The following is a 20,951-nucleotide window of genomic DNA, read 5'->3' on the forward strand; positions in this document are numbered from 1 at the left end:
TTTGAATGATCTCACTGCTGTTTGGAGGGGATCGGAAACAACACTTTAAAGGGAGATGGGGCTCGAGTGATCTCCTCGTCGCACTCTTAACAATAGCAAAAGCAAACCTGGAATGTTCTATAATCTATAAAATGGCAGTTAGTCTGAACACCAACACAAGACCTCAGGAGACAAAGAATGAGGACAGGTCTTTGCCAAGAGAGTCGTCTCTTGGTTTTACCCTGCAAAATCAAAAATGCTTCAAAATCAAGGCAGAAAATGTCGCATTTTTGATTCTATGTCCAACAATGGCAAAGTACTCAAGACTTGATGGTGAATTGAATTTGCTCAGAAGAATGGAGGTGACTACAGAGAACTCTGCAACAATGGCTAGTGGTCATTTCTTTGAGTCTATTTGAATGGCTCATTATCAAGAACCCCCATCCCCTGACCTCCAACCCCAGGTTTATGTACTTATATTAGGGGACTGCATCTAAATTTACTATTATATTCCAGGGGGCTGAAATGGCATGCTCTCACTGAACATGTTAATATCACTTTTGTTACTCTTTTACTTTTGTCTCAGCGCAACCTTTAAATCAGGCCTATCTAATAATCACCAATCCCAAATATTTACAGCAGATCTGCGTCGCTCTTCTGCGTTTTCTCTATCGTTATGAGAGAGGGGTTAGAGGGAAGGATTTGGAGGGCTCTTTAGCTGTTCGTTCACAGTGTGGTGAAAACTCCTCTGCCCCCTCCCCCCCCCCCCCCCCCTCCGGAAAGTTGTTGACGTCACACTATTTCAGCACCTGACCCCGCGTCTCTGGTAGTTTGAGGGCAAGAAAGCTGCCCGCCGCCAGCGCCCCCGAGGCAAACATGATGGGCACAGCCTTGGTGATACCAACGAAGGAGGTGAAGATGCTTATGCCTAAAACAGCCGCTAATTTACAGAGGGCGTTGAGGAAGCCAAACGCCGTGGTTCTGAGAAAAGAGAGGGGGGCAGGTGAAGAGGAAAGAGTCAGGTTATTGTCTGTTGTTTGATAATGTATCAAGAAGGAATAAAAAAACAACCAAAGTGGACTTATAGAGCAATAGAAAATTCATCTTTCAGTATTAACAGTTAAAGTGAGTCTGCGTTTACAGCTAATTCATAGTAAAGGCTGCAAGCACTCTATAAATCCAGAAGATGGAGCTACATCTTCTAAAATGAAAACTGAAAAGCTCAAGAGGGGCAACACAAAAGGAATCATGTTCTTGCTTTGCTAAAATGCTTGAATTATGTTCCACAAATACTCATATATTATATGAGTTTGCACCGCATTAGGGGCGCATCCTACTTAATAACAAAATAACTGGGTGCTTTAGATCACATGCACCACCAATGATTTCACCCGCACAATGTCATCCATCCCTGTAAGCCAACCACTCACTGACGGGCGAACTCCTATGACATCATCTGACACGTCATTCAGAACCACTGACCGTGTCTTCGCGGTGTCGAGGCGGTTTCAGAACATGCCGAACATGCTTACCTCTTGTCAGAGGGGTAGAGCTCGACGGTAAGCACATCCAGGGCGTTCCAGGAAGCGATGCTGATTCCCCCGAACAGGCAGAGCAGAGCAATCATGGCTGACTCACTGTTGCCAAAGGAGAGGAAGAAACAGCTGATGCAAGAGATCACACTCGAGCCCGCTGGAGGTGGACAAAGGGAGAAAGAGAAATGTGGAGGGAAAGAGTGACGTATGACGAAAGGAAGGAAATCCTGCATATAGCAACTGAAAATGAGCATTAGCCTATTGCAGTAAATGAGAAAAGTCCCTTGATGGTTCGAAAATTAGAGGAGGGTGTTTCCGACTATCTTTCAACAGTCATACATTTTACACTGATGCACAAACTTAAAGGAACACTTCACCAACAAAACGACCATTTGTATATCAAGAACTCACCCCATGTTACCGCGAATTCTTTAAGAAAACTTTGATTTTCTCGCATGCCTCCACGGTTAATCAAGAGTCGAAAAATCTGACAGAAGTCCTGATGAATTTAAGTTAATTTAACGACAGCATATCTATATCAAAGCATCAGCTTACAAACTCTCACACAACTCGTGCAGTATAATCCAACTCTCATTTATCCAGTCACGTGCGTCATCGCCAAAACTTTAGTACGGTCGCCTTTTACTTCAGTGCATCAAGACTTTTCTACGTTTTATGATTCTTTGTTCAACATGGAGGAATGCGAGAAAAAGTTTTCTTAAAAATAATCCAAGGGAACACAGGGTGGGCAATTGATACACATATGGTCATTTAGTGGGTGAAGTATTCCTTCAACTCTCGTTCTACTTTTCTTTCAACACACACACGGTGCCTGGCATGTGTGGCCCTGCGCTCACATTACCTAGCATCCTCAGCCGTCCAATCTTGTCCATGAGCAACGCGGAGACAATGTTGCCGGGCAACACGGCCAAGGTGCCCAGGAAACTGACGAAGTAGACCATGTAGGCGTTGTTCTCGTCACTGACGTCGCTGAGCAGGCAGCCTTCTTTGTTGTGCAGGAAGGTGCTGTTGACGAGCTTGCAGTTGACCAACCTGTACTTGAAGAGATCTGGGGGGGGGGGGGGGGGGGGGGGGGGGTTGATTAGTGAACTTGTTGACAGGATGGGGAAAAGGATGCCCATAATAACATTTGTAGCTTTAATCCATCCCAACATCTGCAGGAAGTAAAGTTAGATTATTTAGTGATTGCGATCATATGAGCTATCACACTTTTATCAATAGTCAAAGTCAGGATTTTTGAACAATTTGAAAAAAAGTATTGATTCTATTATTTTACTTTATTGTTTTTATTGCATGCCTGAGGCCGCGCTGCTGTTTTAAACTGCCTCTGCAACATTTTCTTCAACTCAATAACTCAAAATCATATTGTTCATATTGTACCCGTTTCGATTTTTTTATGTCATCAAGTTTGAGAAGGTCTACAGTGAATCAAATTGTATCTTTCAGTTGGCAGAGAAGTGATTATTTGGACTAATAGGACGCTTCTACAAATATTGCAGTCAAGAAGAATGTGAATGCCATCTTCTAAGTTACTGACATCTGGCAGAAGTCACACTAGAAGTTAATAAATTGTGAAGAATAGCCCTTTAAGCATATAGCTAATTACATATAGACATTATGTCACCTGTACAGTCCAACTGCATTTTCTTCCCATCATGTAGCACTGTGACAATAAATGCACTATGGCAACAAATCAAACAGCCTTAAGTTCTGAACACCGAGCCCCAAAGACAGATTAAGCATTAATAAGCAAACACGTTTCTAATTCCCATTCTAATGAGCGACTCCTGGCCGGCGCTGATAGCAGCAGTGAGTGATTGCTTGACGCGTGTTAAGACCGCAAACACCTAACAAAGCCAGCGGAAGCTCTGGCTGAAATAGCTATTGTATGCCAGCGTTTGCGTGTGTGGATGCAGCTGCTGAATCTACAGAGGACAGTGGCCCATTTTCTGAAATGTACAAAAAGGCACAACTCTCATCCACTTTCTACATCCGACATTTCGGTGGAGAAAAAATCAATCGTGCAGTCGGAGAAGAGAGACAGCTCTGCAATTTTAAAGCTGAAATAATGGAGGCTTGAGCCTGGGTTGCTAGGAGACGTTGCGGCCCTGCGATGCTGCATTTGGTGTAGTGCCCGTCAGCCAGCGCAGAGAGAGAAAAAGGAGAGTAATAGAGCCATTTTGACAGACAGTAGGAGCTAATTTTGCTTCTCTTTTATACATCAGGAGAGGGAAAGTAGGAAAGTACTGCGTCCACTAAAACGGAATATTATAAGATACAAAAAGACGGCCAGAGCTATTCTATTGCTAATAGATTGTACAGGTTTTAATAGAATCATGATACTAGATGACACTTAACTCACACAATGTAGACAGCGAACACCAAAGAGTGAAACTGTGCCAAGAGCTCTGCTTATAAGGAGATCTTTCAAAATAGCATAAATAGCACAGAGGGAAAAGACAAAATCACACTGACAGTGTACGATAGTTTAGTAGCAGTGGTCTAAGGGCGGTTCAATGCACAGCTCACACCACATTTACATTTTCTAAATGGAATGTATTCACTCATTTTGTATCAAACTGATGTAAGGTAAAATCTTTTCCTGAAAAAACTGTGATGACAGGATTCCCAAATACATGAGCTCTCCCTGTAGGAGCCTGAGGGCCCGAGACAGGAGGGCCAGTCTTCTGTCTTCCTCTGCTCGCTTGCTTACACTTGGTTTCTTTCTCTGCACCGCACTACATCCACACAGCACATCTTGTGGATTGAAGACAACCATGATGGGGTTTTTTTTATGTATTACATTACGTTTTATGTTCAGATCTGTGTGTGTTTAACTTGGCGGCAAGACAAGATTTCCCTTGACGACAATTAAGTTAAAATAGAAAGTTGATAGCTTAGTAGGATTATTGTCTTTTATCGGAATAAGGGCAGAATATTTTGTGTAAACATAGTCCATGTTCATTATAATTAGTTTGTTGGTGTTCACTGATGTAAGGTAATAGTTTCCTACTTTTTTATTTACCATTACGCCATAGTTGTGTGTGTGTGTGTGTGTGTGTGTGTGTGTCCTACCTGTGTTGTAGAAGAGGGTGGCGATGAAGGTGCAGTTCTTGAAGAAGGTGTTGCTGGAGGTGATGTCTTCAAAGTAACACTCCTCAAACAGCGAGTCCTCAAACACCATGGATCTCAGTTTCAGGTTCATAAACCTGCAAGCGAACACGCGCAGGGATTGTGGGATCAAGAAATGGAGGCAAAGAGACGATGAAGAGATGGAGCGTGGTAGCGGGGAGTTGAGTTCAGGTCGAAAAGGCAAGGTCAAAGGAAACATCATAGTCAGGCTTGTTTAACATGAACAAGTCTGCAGAACCTTCATCCAATCAAAGCAATACTTAGAATAAAACATTTTGCTGAAGGCCAACGCTCACGAGAGGATGCAGCGGACTCACTTGTCGTTGAAGTACTCTCCCTGCCGGTGGACCTGGTTTTCCAGGGTGAAGTTAAAGGTGACGTGTTCGACTTTCTCCTTGGCAAAGAACTTGGTGCGCGAGGCGTAATCCTGCTTCTGCAGGTACTTGATCATGTCGGGGAACCACACCGTCAGACCGTAGTAGCTGGACGAGGAGAGAGACGGAGAAAGTGAGAGTGCTGCTGTCACAAAAGGAGACAAACCTTCTGTTAACAGGCCTGCTGAGAAAAGATCGAAGAGGCACATGAGCAGTGTGAGCAGGATCTAAAAACGTCTTCCTCCATTGCAAGTTTCAAAAGCTTTTATTTGAATCTTTTGTGCTTTTGCTTCTCTTCTGTTTACTTGTGTTTCTCTGACCTACTAAGACAGACACTCTCGTGTATCAGCAGTATTGACACAGCCTGGTCATGTCATTTGGGCTTGAGATAATGTTGGACAAATGTGCGCTTCCTCTAAATTCAGATAGCCCATAGCTGTATGACAGCAACACAATACTGCAGAGTGTACGACTCTAGCCACTAGCTGGTGAATGTCTTAATAAGTCAGAGAAATACCTGCAGAAGAGCGCTGCTCTTTGACCTCATCTTACCTGAAGGACATAGAGAACCACACGGCCATCATCATGTAGGTGGTGCGGCGGTACTCGGGGGAGAAAACAGCCTGGAAATTATGCCACACCTGAAGGAACACAGACACACTCAAACACTTTCCAATGAAAGCATTCAAGATTTGTGGAAGACTATGGCCACGGCTGCTGCGGGCACGGAGGCATAACAATGTCTTAGAAGATTACCCAATATTCCTAAATAAAAAGCAGTAAAATGAAGAAAAAAATAATAATCTGTCACCTGATGGAAAAGTGTAGTGAGCTTGATCTTCCATTTCTGATGCCAGGCGGCGCCGTCTCCCAAGTTCACCAGGTCGTCCATCGGCTTCACTGTTTTGATGGTGGTCACCTGGAAGCAGCAGCACAATCATTCAATATTTGGATTTCATGAATGCGTTTAATGGTTGTTAAATGTGTTCTTCTAGACGGCACAAACTCTACACACGCTTTTCTTTATACCCTGCATGCGATATCAGACACACAACACTGTTTCATTTTCAAGCCTTTGCTTTGAAACATCACAGATGCTCCGCAGAATTAATGTTCTTTCCGTACCATTATTCCTCCATATCATTTAAAATGATTGGATGAATCTCAGCAAATCTGTGCAGCAGATTTACAACAGCTGCCAAATACGCTCTCGCATAAGGACACACAACCTTTGAGACAATGGAAAGGCTCCACGTAATATAAGAGGCACCTGATCTGCCCGCCTCACCATTACCACTGATATGTATCAAAGATGACTAGTTATGGTAATAATAAGTATTTTTGTCACCATATTCCATTACGTATTAATATGTACTGTGTGGTTTGAAGCCTTAAGAGATTACAGTAGTTTAAAGAAAATCTGTTTTAACGTAATTAATATGCAAATGTAGCAGCACAGAGCTTGAAACCTGCTGCGCTGCATTAGCCTGCAGACAGACACACTGTGTGGAGACATTTTCTCCTGCATACGGACAAAAGTGTGACTTACAGAGAAGACCCTCTCTGGGTAACCCTTGGCCCTCATGTTGGTGTCGTGGACCTGCTTCAGAATCATCCACGCCTCGTCGTGTTTCCCATTCTGGAGGAGAGAAACAAAAGCACATTTACATTCAGTGCTCATGTTGTACTGAAGTACCTCCTGGAAATCAAAGCCACAGGGAGGGAGAAAGCTCCCAAACCTTAAGTCGCGAAAGACATACATACATACATACATACATACATACATACATACATACATACATAAACTATCATTTTTCTCTTTTAAATTTCGACACGTAATCATTTTTGTATTTATTACTTTGTTTTTCCACATTTATTTACTCTTTTATTCATTCCTCTTCATATTTACACATTTATTTTTTCATTCTATTACAGTTGTATTCTATTTTTATGGCAAAGGGAAAATGTTACCATACATTGCAATGTTTTCAAGATGTAAAACCCTTGACACAGCTTTGCCCTATTTTGATAAACACGTTGATTTTATCCAGGACCTCTTCATCTATCGAACATTTTAAAAACAGCTTGTGTTTTATCTGCAACTTTCCCCGTTTACTTTTTAGTGCGTCGATATTCAAAACATACTGAAAAAGGAATACAACCCTTCAACAATACTTAAAGTATCTTACAGCGCCTCGCTGTTCAGCCTGCTTCAGTATGTATATATGCACATATTTATTCACTTATTCAAAATATTCCAGAAAAGTGTGTAAGCAGCACTTTGTCTCCAGCACGACATCTTCCACTTTGCAAGTGCAAGAATGCTTTCTGTTTAAGGCCGTTTATGCATTCAGTATGTCAACATTTATTTAAATGATATATACAGTATATATATATATATTTCCACTGAACGTGGGGAGCACTGACGGGCTGACCTCCAGGTAGAAGCGAGGGCTCTCGGGCATGGTGGTGAGGGCAGAGATGGCCGCCACAGAGGGTAAGGCACACACCATCACAAAGACGCGCCAGCTATGGAATTGGTAGGCCGAGCCCATCTGGAAACTCCAGCCTGAATAACGAGAGAGACAGAGAGACAGAAAGAGATAGTGAGCGGGGGAGGGGAGGTCTACAAGCAGTTGCAAGCCTTTAATTGTGTGCACAAGAAGCTTCCTCCATTGATACTGTACTGCTCCGGCTGTAGCGTTGCAGTGATTTACCATAGGTGCTCCATTTGGTTGGCTACGTTGCTCTTCTTTCAAACCCTATTTTACTTTTGTTTGGAAAACAAACTGTGACTAGAGAAATATCAGTATGGTTGAAAAAGATTGAGGAATGTCAAAAATTCTGGGCTTGACACAAAAATAAAAGTTATTACATCCATTTCATTTTTATTTTTCAAGTACACATACTTCAAAACTGTATTTAGTTATTTTCCACCACTGTCAAATGGAAACAAACATGGCGTCTCATCTCTGGAGAAAAGAGTTAAAATGACTGTTTAGCTAAGTGACACATTAACCAGCAGACGTTCAGCGCACATATTGCCTCGGAAAATGACTTCCTGACTGAGTGATCTGTTTGCTTTTCATACCGTAGTGTGGGATGATGGCCCAGGCCATGGCGGAGGCGTAGATACCACCGATCATCCAGAACATGCAGAGCCAGCTCAGATGCTCTCCTCGCTTCTCCTGGGCCAGGAACTCAGAGTAATAGGAAAACACAATGGGGATGGAGCCGCCGATGCTGTGGAGTAAAGAGGGAGGCGGGAATTAAAGAAGGGAAAGACAATTAAGGGAAGAGCATGAGAAGGGATCCACGCGGAGGAGAAGCAAGTGGTGGGTGAGATAAGAGAGAGAGAGAGAAGAAACAACAGAGGCAAGACAAAAGCAAGATGACAATGGTCATTTAACAAGGTGGCAAATAGGAAAAGAAAATAAATTAGGTAATGTTGTGAAGAAAGAAAAGAGTTATGTAACAATATAACAAAGGGAGGGAGGCGCAGATAGTAGAGAGAAAAACACAATGAATTGAAAGAGAAGGTTCTACGAAAAAAACAGCAGGAGATGTGAGAGACAATAGAGCAGCTTTGAGGATGAAGATTACAAGTGTTAGAAAACACCAATAATGGGCTAGCTGACTGCAATCAATAGCACCATATGTATGGCCTCTGTACATGTTCCATCACAACATTATACAATCCGATAGGAACAGATGCCAGACTCAGAGCTCTGCAGTCAGGGGCAGAGATTGTTCGTACAACGACTCGATTTGTAAAAACTCCAAAGTTCACCACACTGCAAATGGCAGAAATATCCATAATGAATAGGTCACTATGCACATTTCACCAGAATAACAGACGCTTACAGTTTCACGGTCTGCAGAATATTTTTAACTGGAAGGCAGGAAGAGAAGTCATAGCTTTTTTTTCTTCAGCTACACTATTTCAATCAAATATCATTAAAAGAAGAAGCCCAATTGCACGCAGTCGGAAAATCTAAAAAAAGAAAAACTTGGTTTTTAATCGTCTGATTTCACTGTTGTTGTACTTTGTACATTAAAGCCATTGTCTGATGAATTTGAATGTCTGACTTTGATGGTCATATCAACAAGAGTCTGCAAAGCAGAACTTAAACACAGCAGTGCTTTCAGCTCAAAGCTAACGTCAGCAAGCTAACATGGCTAACAAGCTGATACTAGACAGACGACGTTTACCATGTGTACCATACAGCCGAATTTAGTGCATTAGTATGCTTACATTTGCTTATTAGACCTCAACACAAACTACAGCAAACTACAATTGATGTGCCAATTTGGCGCAAAGTTTGTGGGAGACATAAAGAAATTCCACTGGATTCGAAAATGTTGACCTGCTGGTGGTGCTAAATGAAAACCATTCAAAACAAAACTATAAACTTCATGGTGCCGGAGAGGAGCAGAAGTCAAGAGGATCAACAAAGGCACTAAGATTTATTCTCTTAGGGGGACAAATGTCCGTACAAAATGTCATGGAAATACATCCAATATTAGTTTAGACATTTCAGTCTGATCCAAATTGGTGGAGCAGCTGATATTGCCCAAATCAACACCACACACAGTAAACTAAATAGTATATGTAAAAAGTGCAGTGTATTCTAGGCTCCCTTTTTTGGTGATGTGTTTTCAGTTCTTCTATAAATAACGGAAAAAACCTAAACAACGTGATGTCGTAAAGAAATATTTATTGGGGAGAAAATATGCTAATATTTACTGAATCTAAAAACACCTTAAACCTGGTGACGGTCATGCTTTAAAAGTCGGACCCTGCAAAACAAAGCAAGCGCCTCAATGTCGCTGCCATTTAGTTAAAGCCACCATCTTTCAACAGCAGCGGCGGAAATAGCCCGAAGAGACCCGACGCAAGGAAGCCACAAATTATTAATTTCAGATAAGGAGTGTTCCAGCAGCTTCATTCATATGCCTTTACAGCCAACGTCTCTCCGGCTCATTGTGTGGAGGCTGTTGACTTCAGTGAAGCAAATTACTGCCTTAAGTAAAACAGTTTAAAGGAAATGGGAACAACGAAATGCACGTTCCAACACTTAATTGCAAAAATAGCTCCTAAAAATGCAGAAAAACCTCACAGGCATCCAAGTATCTGAGGGAGCTTTTCCTTCAACAGCAATATGAGCTCAGTATTTGTATCTGTTCCTTGAAATGTGGCACTGCTCTGCCTGTCAAGTCGACTGATGTACCACAGCGGTCGTGACCGTCTCACTCCCGGCTCTGGCTGCTGTGACTGTGTGACTCATCGGCCGTCTTACCCCACACCGGAGGCCAGGCGGCAGAAGAGGAAGGAGACGTAGCCCTGGACGAAGGACGAGAAGAAGGCAAACACGCTGTTGATGGAGAGGGAGATGAGGAGGGTCTGCCGCCGGCCAATCCGATCGGCCAGGCCGCCCCACACGAAGGCCCCGACCATCATCCCCAGGTACACGATCAGACCTGGAGGGAGGAGGAGGAGGAGGGAAACAAAGCAGCGGAGGAGAGAGGGAAGAGTTGGTGGATAAGAAAGAGGAGAGAGCAACGGCAGGGCAGCGTGATGGGAAGAGATAACGAGGAAGTGAAGAGACAAAGGGCATGATAATGAGTTATTATTCATCAGTAAACTCATTGATATTACTTCCAGTCCTCACTTACACTTTCATTAGATTTCCAACGTCGAGTAAATTAGCTCATTTGGCAACATTATTGGACTGCTGAAGTATTTTGCTTTGCGCACACTATAATCATCTCAACTATATACTACCACAGCATAGGTGGTGGGAGTCAAGATTATAATAATAATAATAACACTTTTTGTATAGCGCATTTAAAAAAAAAAAAATTGTAAGTGAAGCATGGAGCGGGAGTCCAGAGGCTGTAAGCTCAAGTAAGCATGAATCTAAAAAAATAGTGCACCCTGCGCTCACCTACATGTAGCTCCAACAACTTGTTTGGCCTTGTTGTTCGTTTACAGATTAAACAAATATGAGATGAAGTGGTTCATGACATTGCTCCATAACAAATCAGGTTAGCGGTACCTCGTAAAGCATGGACGCCTGGCCAGCGTGAGTGCTACACAGGCCTTGGCAAGAAAAGCAGTGGGATTTGTAATTACGCGAGAGGCATTGGGTCAATCGATCTCCGCATCTAACTCCAGGCAAAACAATGAAGAAGCATATCTCCCCAAATGTCAACCTATTCCTTTAACATATCCATTCAAAGTAACAGAAGAGCAGTAATCAGAGATACCTCCTAACAACTTCTGGGGGTTTTTTTTGCACCAAAACATCTTTTTTTTCCTCCAGTATCATCTCATTTGACACATACAGACTGAATATCAAGTAGAAAGTCGTTCTCTCTCGCGTCAGGAAGTCACCGCCAGATAGCGGAAACAAACGGTAACGTTGTCAACCCAGTCTTGTGATTTGAGGTGCTAACATGACTCACGTCCCATGTGCTTATCCAAGCCTGCCTCTTTCTCTCTGCCTGTCTCTCTAGCTGACTGAGACATGATGCTCCATCACACACACACACACACACACACACACACGTTGCTCCCTAGCAATCGCTGCCTTATTGACATCCTGTCAACAGTCTCCACTGCTCCCTGAGCCTGCAGTGACACGGTTATGGGTGGTGGTGAGGCCGGTGTCTGGTCTTGACATCTGCATTTAAATGTCACTCTCAGTTTTCTGGATGTAAAAAGAGCTTGGATTAAATGTTATATGTTTTTTTATTAAATGGGCAAATTAAACCCAGCGTGTCCAGCATGCATCTCCTGCAGCTTTGTCACATACTTCATTCTGATTGGATAATCAACACAGTCCACTGTTTCACTGCTCATCATACTGTACCAACGTCAAGGCCACAAGCCGATTCTGTGGATTTAAAATCAGTTTGACGATCATTGTCCTGGGCCAATAAGACAACAGCACCTCATTACTGCGGGCAAACAAATGTTTGATCAATTGACCAAACAATCTCAACTCAATGTACACTTGTTCCAGGGCTTTCAACTGCAATTGATTCAAGATCGTTTTCTTAACTGTTGTTTCAAAAAGCCTAAAATGATTAACTGTAAAACTGAACTTTGAATAATGGATGAGAAGTCCTAAACGTGTTGACAAATGGTGATGTAACGCTACCGCAAGACAAGAGCACCAATCTTGGTCGATTCTGCAAAGCCATGGACTATCTTCAGTTACAAAGTCTTTAACGTCAGATACCGATGTTCTTTTTTATTCTCGCCATCTACAATATCTGCGAGACATCGAGTTGTTTTAATAAGTGCCCCAAAAAGAAGCCCTCTATTAGTCGTAGTAATTGATAAGTTATAAGTCCGGTGGCGTTATTATTGAGTGACTAAGTCCAAGTACGAAGGAGGTCGGGGTGGATGGAGAGGACGATAAAACAACCAAGATCTTTCCCTTAACTTAACGTGTTTATTATTGTAACGGTGGTGATTAAGATCGCCTGACTGTAACACAGTACCTGTACATCCTTAATTAAACTACTTCCTGTATTGGCACTTAACATAAGCAGTGTGCCGTTAGTGTTTTGACCTGCCAAGGGACAACAGATCAGCTTGAATAAAATAATAATAATAAAATAATAAAATAAGTTGTGTGGTGGTTAAGGTGATTGTCATTTGACTTCATGTTAGTTTTAAATTTAAGAATTGCACTAAACTATCATCACTTTCCTACACTTCACTTCACTTCACTTTTCGGTGGCCACTCAGCCAGAGTCGATGCAATGTGTCGTTTTAACTGTTAAGACAGTGCACAGCAATACGTTTCATTCTGCATTGTCACAGCCTGTTTGTAACGACCAGCTTGCCTTCTGCCTAAAAGCACCAACATTCAAGGAGACAAGCCGCTACAATGAGGGCACAAGATGCTTCTTTACCGCTAAATGGTGTGAATGAACCCGACAGATAAGCCGTCATGGGGTCGTTTATTTAAGAGAGAAAACAAAAGAGGACGCCTACATGGGCTTTAAGCTGATCAGTTGGTTCAGCGAAGATCGTCCATCACGCAGTCTAACAAGCTAACTGCTGGGATGATGAAATCGGACACGTAATGAAAACATTGGAGGGGGGGGGGGGGGGGGGGGGGGGGGGGGGGGGGGGGGGAAGCAGAGTTTAGCACCGAGGACGGATGTTCTTGCCGTGGTACAATATGAAGAGGGGTTCCCCTTGTATTTTGGATGAAAGGACCGTTGAACGCATTGACAGCAGTGTGTTTGTGAATCATTCTCTCGTTCCCTCTGGCTCTCCTCAGTCTGTCTGCGTGCTTCTGTGTCAACACTGCAGTGCTGAATCAGGGAAGAAGGTGACTTTCATTCCCTTGTTTGATTGATTGCAGGGGATTCTTTGTGTGCAAAGCAGGTGTGTAGTCCCACATCTGCGTGTGTTTACTCCTGCGAGTCTGTGTCAATACTCCCATGTTCTCATGTACTGCAAGTGTGTACTCCTACTTTGTCTGCACGCGTTTCACCCTGGCAGGCTGACAGTGATGACGACTGGGCTCAATAGCCGTCGTCGCAATGCAGCAGCATTTGGGGACGATCAGGCAGACAGAAAGACAGCCATGGTGACCAGAATGGGTCCCTTAAAGTGCATCTTCTAAAGTCTGAGGTCTGGGAATCTGCTGGGATGACCTGTCACCCTTTTCAGCACTCACTGCAACAGGATCACCATCTCTCGCTCTCTCTCCAGCTCCCTCTGTCGTCACAAACAGCCGGCTCAGGTCTCTCCATCTGCGTGGCTCGTTAGCAGCTGCATCTGGCTCAAGGATAAAACATGCCCCAATTTATCTCGTATAACTGAGGGGCTAAATAATTGATTGGGAGTTGTAGCAGAAGAATAGCATACAGCTTTGGGGTGTATGCTTGTTTGTAATTGTTTATGACTGGTGTTTGGAGAAGATAGCCAGAGAAGAGCCATACACACCCCTCTTTATGACCTTGTTCTCATGGGTGCGATGAGGAGGAGTTATCGAGCAGACAACTCTGCAGCCTCTGATGTGTGGAGTCCCGACACCAGTTCTAATAAAAGTATTAAAGTACCGTCTTGTAAGACAACAGAAACTGTCCAGAGACTGTTTTTTATCCATCAGGAGATGCACTTAAGTGCAAAGCTTGTACAGAAGCAAAAGCGTGACGTTATCAATATACAAAGCCAAAGCAGTTTGTGACTTTACAGTTTGTACATTTTTCACATCACAGACATCCTACACAGGGACATAATGGGCTCTCTTGAGACTTGTACCGAATGAGCACCATAAAAAAGGCACAAAGCAGTTTCTGTAGTCTAAGCTAACTTGTACGTGGCAGTAGGCCACTTGATGAACCCACAAAGAATTATCACCCAACTCAGCAGTTTCCCATTAACTCTGTGGACTTTAGAGGCTTTCAGCCCATTGTTTTGGTTCACTCTCTACCGCAGCAAGAAAAACTGTACTGCTCAGCACCAAACAGCAGAGAGAAAAGTTAGTAACTAGCTAGTGAACATGGTGGAGCATTAAGCAGGTAAAGAGGCAGATATTTCCCTATGAGCGCTAAAAGGAGAGTGATTATTGAACTTACTTTCGACTCCAAATTAACACTGATGTTGTCCCCTAACTACTGGATGTTTAAAAAAAAGCAACTGTAGCTAACATCTGAGCAACAGTACAACCTTTTGTACTCCAGAGTACTAAGCTGCTGTATTTCAAGTGTACAGCGTACATCTGTCTGTGTTGCATGTCGTGAAAACAGCAGCAAGGACATTCGGAGCCCATAATGAGGTTTGAGGGCGACATATTTATTCTGCCGACAATGATGATTTTTGCACAACATCCAGCTGCGGTTATACTGTCAACCACCGATTCATTTTGTATTTATTTGACTCCTTAGATTGTGCATTTTGTTCAGTTAAATATTTTCCCTGTTGTTAGATGTTTGTTAAGCCCCCGAGGCGTTCATTGCAGTATTTGCTTCACATTGAAGGGGTTGGGGATGTGCATCTCGCAAACAAATATCTCGGTCTCGTCCATTCTTTAATAATTCATATGTTGTGGTATTCGAAAGAGAGAGAGAGAGAGAGAGAGTTGAGCAGGATGGGGAGTGAAAGGACGAGAGAGATAGAGAGGAGAAGCAGGAGTCTTCAGTCAGCTGAGCACCTCATCACTCTGGGGAGGAAGCGGGGGGAGGGGAGGATGGAGAGAGAGAGAGAGAGAGTGTGAAAAAAAGGAAAGGAGGAGGACGACGGTGGCCAGTCTGCCCTGTGACAGAGCTCCCAAAGGCTGCTGGGAAGTGTGTGTGTGTGTGTGTGTTTGTGTGTGTGCATGAACATGGAAAGAGAAAGTGTGTGCCAGTGCAGGGTTGTGTGTCTGTGTTCATGAGCGAGGGAGGGGGCAGGGCAAGGGGCACTATTAATAGCCAGTTTTCCCTTTCTGCCAGAGCGCACAGGGCTTTTTGAATGAGCCGGGAGGCCGAGGCTCGTCAGCACCAGAGGAGAACACACGCCCTCATCAGCGGACTCGGCCAGTCGGCCATCACGCTCCTCACTGCTAACCGCTGAAAGCAGCGGCTGCCTCGCCCTGTGACAGCGAGGGCTGCACTACGATGCGATGTGAATGCAGGTTTTACAACCTTCAAAGGGTGGAAATCACCTGCATACGTACATAAAGCTCTATTTGGCTCATGGTCAGAAATGACACCCTCGATGCAACACTCACTGTACTGTTTGTCCTCATTTTAGAGAAGAAAGCTCTTGTTCGGCATGCAGTGTAGATCTAGGTGTGTATTCTATTAACAGGCTTCATTATTGTCAGTTACTCTGGATAAGAGTATCTGTGAGTCGCCAGTTGTTTTTTTATTATGGAGCCGTTTCATGTTCAGAGAAAAAGCTCAGAATTTTAAAGTTGTATATTCACAAGAACCAAATTGGATATTCTCTGAGATTAAAGTGGTTAATTTATCAGAATATACACACACACTCTGTCAGCTCTATCTGGACCATTTGAATGCATTCACCAACCAAGAGTGTCTGTATGGGCGCACTGCAATTATAGCGTCAGCTGATTTGACCACAGAGATGCGAGTGACGGCTGGATTGACCACATGACGACGTTTATCCAACCTTGCAAAGTGAAGTGATGCGATCCCTTGACAAAATCATTTAGGTTTATTTTTTGTGTTTTGTAAAAAAAAAAAAAATTGTGACTTTAATCTTCTAAAGAGTTACTTTTTAATACTTTTCTCAGCTCGATGTTTGACGAGTCCATCAGAACATTACTTCCAACAGAGACGCAAAATAATGAATCCAGCTGGCAACTGACGGCTTGCATATTTCTTTTCAGATGTTAGCTGAATACTAATATCAAAGCTTAATTCATTTCTGACAATCATTTCCATCAATTTGACTAAATGTCGACATTTTCCTCCGCCAGCGTCTCCCAGCTGCTAATAAATCAAACTGACACAAGTCGTCCTTCTCTCCCATCTTCTCTTCATCACATCCGTCTTCATCGATCTCAGCTCTTTATTCTATGTTCATTAAAATGCCAAGGAGACATATTTCTGTGCAATAGCTTTGTCAAAGAAACAAGCTAATAGTGCATGCAGGCGCAATGCAGAGAGCAAATATTACAGATGCAATCTACAGCACAATATCAAACAGAAGGACGGGAGACAGATATTTTTCCCTTTGTCAACAAAACAGTCGCCACAGGCAGAGCACACCGAAGGCTCAACAGTGTGAAATAATCTTGACATTAAAGTACTTTTTCCCAGTGTTTTTCTAGAAACCTCCTTCCAGAGCTGCTGCATGTAACAAACCACACTTTCTTTTTCCCCATTATGGCAAACCAACAACGCTGCAGATGCAACCTCTGCAGCTTCACAACAAGGACAAATCAATGACAACCACTCTGCGCTTCTCTGCTGCCTGGGAAAGTGTCTCCTCCAGCTCATTGTGGGGAAAAAAAACTGCTGCACCACGCAGGCATCACTGCTGTCATTTCAAAGCCTCTCTCAGCTTGTTCTGCTTTTTATTTCCTTCCTTTCTGCGATGGTGGAAACATGCAATGAATACGGGATCTGTGATACATAATTACAGCACATCTAAGAAAATGACTTTATGTGGATGAAGGTTTTTATTTGTCGAACTTGCCTCTGAATCCTTCTCTCTGCCTACATCTGAATGCTCTCTGCTGTGAGGGAGTTAATATTCTGCAGGCGATCAACCCTCACACATGTGCAGGCGCCGTCTGTCCCACACCGCACACACAATACAGTACAGACGCACACACACACACACACACAATACATGATTCCACCACAGTGCGTCTGGTTAAAGTGACTGGCACTAGGACGGCAAAGGGAAGCTCTATATGGACCTCGTGCGTAAGAAGAAGAAGAAGAGGGTGAGGATGGGGGGTTGGGGAAGAGGACACTAGGAATCATGGGATGCAGAGAGGCATGAGCAAAGGAGGCTCTGTAGAATGAGTCAGGCGTGTTGCGTAACAGGGAGAGGGGAGGGAATCAGGGAGCCGGTCGTGTCTCCCTACTGGCTCCCCCCTGGCATGACACAAAACCAGCAGAGAGAGGGGAGGGAGGGAGATAGAAGGGAGGGAGCGAGAGAAGCTGGAAGTATAACATTTGAGCTTGTTATACGATTCTTTTTCCATCTTTGCACAGCGCTATTCTTGCTGCCTCTGTTGCTTTATTTTGTCACCATTGTAATGGACAAACACACTCACTCACATATTACAAAGATGGCACACATGCACACACAGTCTATATTTGTTATGGATGTACGAGCAGACAGACTCACACACACACAGGCTGGTCACCAAACATGTCGGCACTGCAATCCATACCTTGTGCCGTGCATGGACCACCGGGAAAAAATCACACATCCCAGTAACCAATTAAAGGCATGGATCCCTGCCAAATGTTTGTGTGTTTACGTAAAACTCACGTAAAACAGATAGAACACTGCACAGTACGCATTACAATTATAGGAGTATAGCCTAGTTAAAGGTCAGACTGGAACATTGAAGTGGAAAATAGAAAAAAGAATGTCCACGTTGACATTGTACATAACTCCCATCACTGATACAGTGCAGCAGCTCACTGACCAGCTTGTACTCGAGATGAAAACAAGCACACTGTACTTGTGACCTTTTGAAAAAATGAAAGCAATCAGTCTGAATCGATCTGTCAGAGGATGGCGATAGTTAAGGTTGCATGAGGGCCACCGTTGGCACAAGTGCGCTTTCGTGATGTTCATTATCCGACAGCACGGACGCTCAATACACAGGCATCCCCATCTGCAGGGGGACAATGTTCAGTCACGTGGCAGCAGCACAGCTGAACAGTCAAAACCCCGTGAGAGCACTGGAAATGATGTCATCAGATCTCATCAAAAAAACGAAATAACGCGAATGCACATTTGAGACCACGCCGACTGCGATCCTTTTTTTGAGTTGGATGATGTGGATTCAGCAGCCTCTGAATGAGACTATCAATGTCAATGTATTTGCAGATGATGTCGTCAGTTTGTATCAGCCTGCTGCTATGTTTAGCATGTCAGATTGTAAATGTCTACTTCAGTGAGTGAAGTACATTTACTGAATTTCCCCCCGAATCCTTTCTTCTTTCAACAACGCACCAAAGAATGGGTGTGAGCTTTGCATGATGTGAGAATGTCGCATTAATGTTTCATGTCCAACACATCTGGACAAGAATATCTCACTGATGTCAATCTATATTTCATCCACTGGAATAAAACTAAATCTCTCTATGGGGAAGATGTTTCTCTGTGTATTTCATGACACGTTTGATTAAATACATATTTTATAAGTTCTTTGTGTAAACTGAACAGCGTGTTTGAATTTCAAAATCTCTGGGAGACCTCTGGCTCTTGTTCATGGTGTCCTTGATGGGCAGCCAATGACAGATGGCGAGGCAGGGTGTGGACTCTGATTGGACATTGGCCCTGAGGATAGGAAAACGATCACGACGAGGGTCTGTGTTTCTGTTCGCTGTGAAGTGGGCAAAGCGAAAGACATGCCGCACAAACTATGAGGAGGCAAACAGGAGGAAGACAAATCTGAGATACACACACACACACAATACACACTGAAGCAGAGAACGGAGAGGCTGAAGGGTTCGATTAAAATTCCACGGCTGTTCAGAGTCTGCACGGTCAGTTGAATCTTAAATAGCTGTAGTTTCTCTGCCAACTATGGCTGTAGAAAAGCAATTACTGGGGGATGAACTGCAAAGGTAACTGCTAAGATAAAGCAGAGATGAAATGTGAAGCGGTGGCATAAACTCCCAAAGGAGGCACCGAGACGAAAACAAAGAGAGACAGGGCACAGAAGACAGCAGATGAGTTGGAAACAGTTGCTCAGTGGACAGAAACACGAGACTATGTTGGTACCGCTACGACTACCATCTTAAAGTTTTTCATTCAAATAAGAAGCAAAACATGTGGAAATCTTACCCAGCATGCCCTTGTTGGGCTCAGATAGACACATGTCCTTCTCTGCGCTGGGCAGCACGAAGCCGACCACAAAGATCTCCACGCCATCCGCCATCAACGCCAGCCCCAGGACAAAGTAGAGCGTCCACTGGAACTTCCCGTGGCCGCACTCCTGCAGGATGGTCTCGTACTGCTGGGCCAGCTCCTCCTGGTCTTTCCTCCTCTCGCCCTCGTAGGCCGCCAGATCCCTGAACTGCTGCGCCTGGTCGTCCGTCACCCCGTCCAAGCCGCCGGCCTTGCCCGAGTCAGCCCTCGGGATCCCCTGGTACTCCCCTTCATAGATCTCGTCGTCCTCGTCGTGTCCTTCAGTGGAGTCGCTGTGACCTTCGTCGTCATTGGCCCGGCTGTCATTGCGATAATACCCGGCGTCGTTGCCAGGCACGCCGGCGTAGTCGTCATCATCATCTTCCTCCTCAAAGCGTTTGTAGGAGCGCTTGGTGTACTCGTCGGCCACTTTGTCCGCGCCGCGCCCCATCTTCTTGCCGACCTGTTTCTTGGCCACTTTGGCGATGTCCTTGGCACCGCGGACAAAGTCTGAGCGCCCGTCTCTGTAGCGCGCATCGTCGTCCATCTTGGATGTGGAGCTGGTGGTCAGTTACTGCTAGGAATGGGAGCTATCAGGAGCGGCCCAAGCACATGAGTGTGCGCTGGGGGATTTTCTGTTAGCTGATGAATTCAGCACCGCGGACAGCTCCCTGCTCCACTGCACTGCTGCTGTTGGTCTGCGGCCAGCGTGCGCTAGGATACCAAATCCTGTGGAAAAGCAAAGAAAAAGGGGGTTGCGTTTGCACGATTGATCCCACTGGTGCACGTGAGGGAGAGACATCCATTGTTAGCACAATCTAGATCAGAGCCAATTCATACTGAAGGACCGTTGGCATTCACATCGCGTTGACATTTGCAGGACTCATCATCCTGCTTATCTCAGCACTAACGCCAGGAAGAGAAAAAAAAGAAGGACACAACAGCTCTAAGGTGCTGACATCTGAGTCTTGGCGCTCGTTGACCTATAATGACTGAACAGCAGTCATTTCATGGCTCTCTCCTCAGCCCGGCCTCAAATCACAGTGTGGCATTTACGTTGTGGCACACGGCAGAGCCTCCATAAGATGGATCCATGCTGTGACACAGACATCTGTGATTACCAAGCAAGGCTGCAGTGCGGCGCTGCATAGGACCATGTACATAGAAGGTACTACTACTGTTAAGGTCAGATTGAAGCTCCCACTGAGGACGCTCGTGATTACAATCTGTGAACTCTGACTTAAAAACCACACATCTATTACTAGGAAGTCAGAACATAAAGTCTACATTGTCTACTGTCTCCATTATCTTAGTACGCATGAAGTTGAG

General features: G+C 44.2%; 1 protein-coding gene across 1 annotated transcript; it reads right to left on the minus strand.

The window, feature by feature from the left end:
• Positions 1-776: 776 nt before the first annotated feature.
• On the minus strand, positions 777-20,169 carry sv2a (synaptic vesicle glycoprotein 2A; the record flags this gene model as incomplete). Its single annotated transcript, XM_079165188.1, has 12 exons — positions 777-960; positions 1,512-1,671; positions 2,377-2,583; positions 4,611-4,744; positions 4,985-5,149; positions 5,594-5,682; positions 5,853-5,960; positions 6,591-6,680; positions 7,477-7,610; positions 8,133-8,284; positions 10,342-10,522; positions 19,560-20,169. The coding sequence occupies 12 exons, from the start codon at positions 20,167-20,169 to the stop codon at positions 777-779; spliced, it is 2,214 nt and encodes a 737-aa protein (XP_079021314.1).
• Between the last annotated feature and the right edge of the window lie 782 nt (positions 20,170-20,951).

Source organism: Pholis gunnellus (assembly GCF_910591455.1).
Source record: "Pholis gunnellus genome assembly, chromosome: 8".
In the NCBI taxonomy this organism is placed as follows: Eukaryota; Metazoa; Chordata; class Actinopteri; order Perciformes; family Pholidae; genus Pholis; species Pholis gunnellus.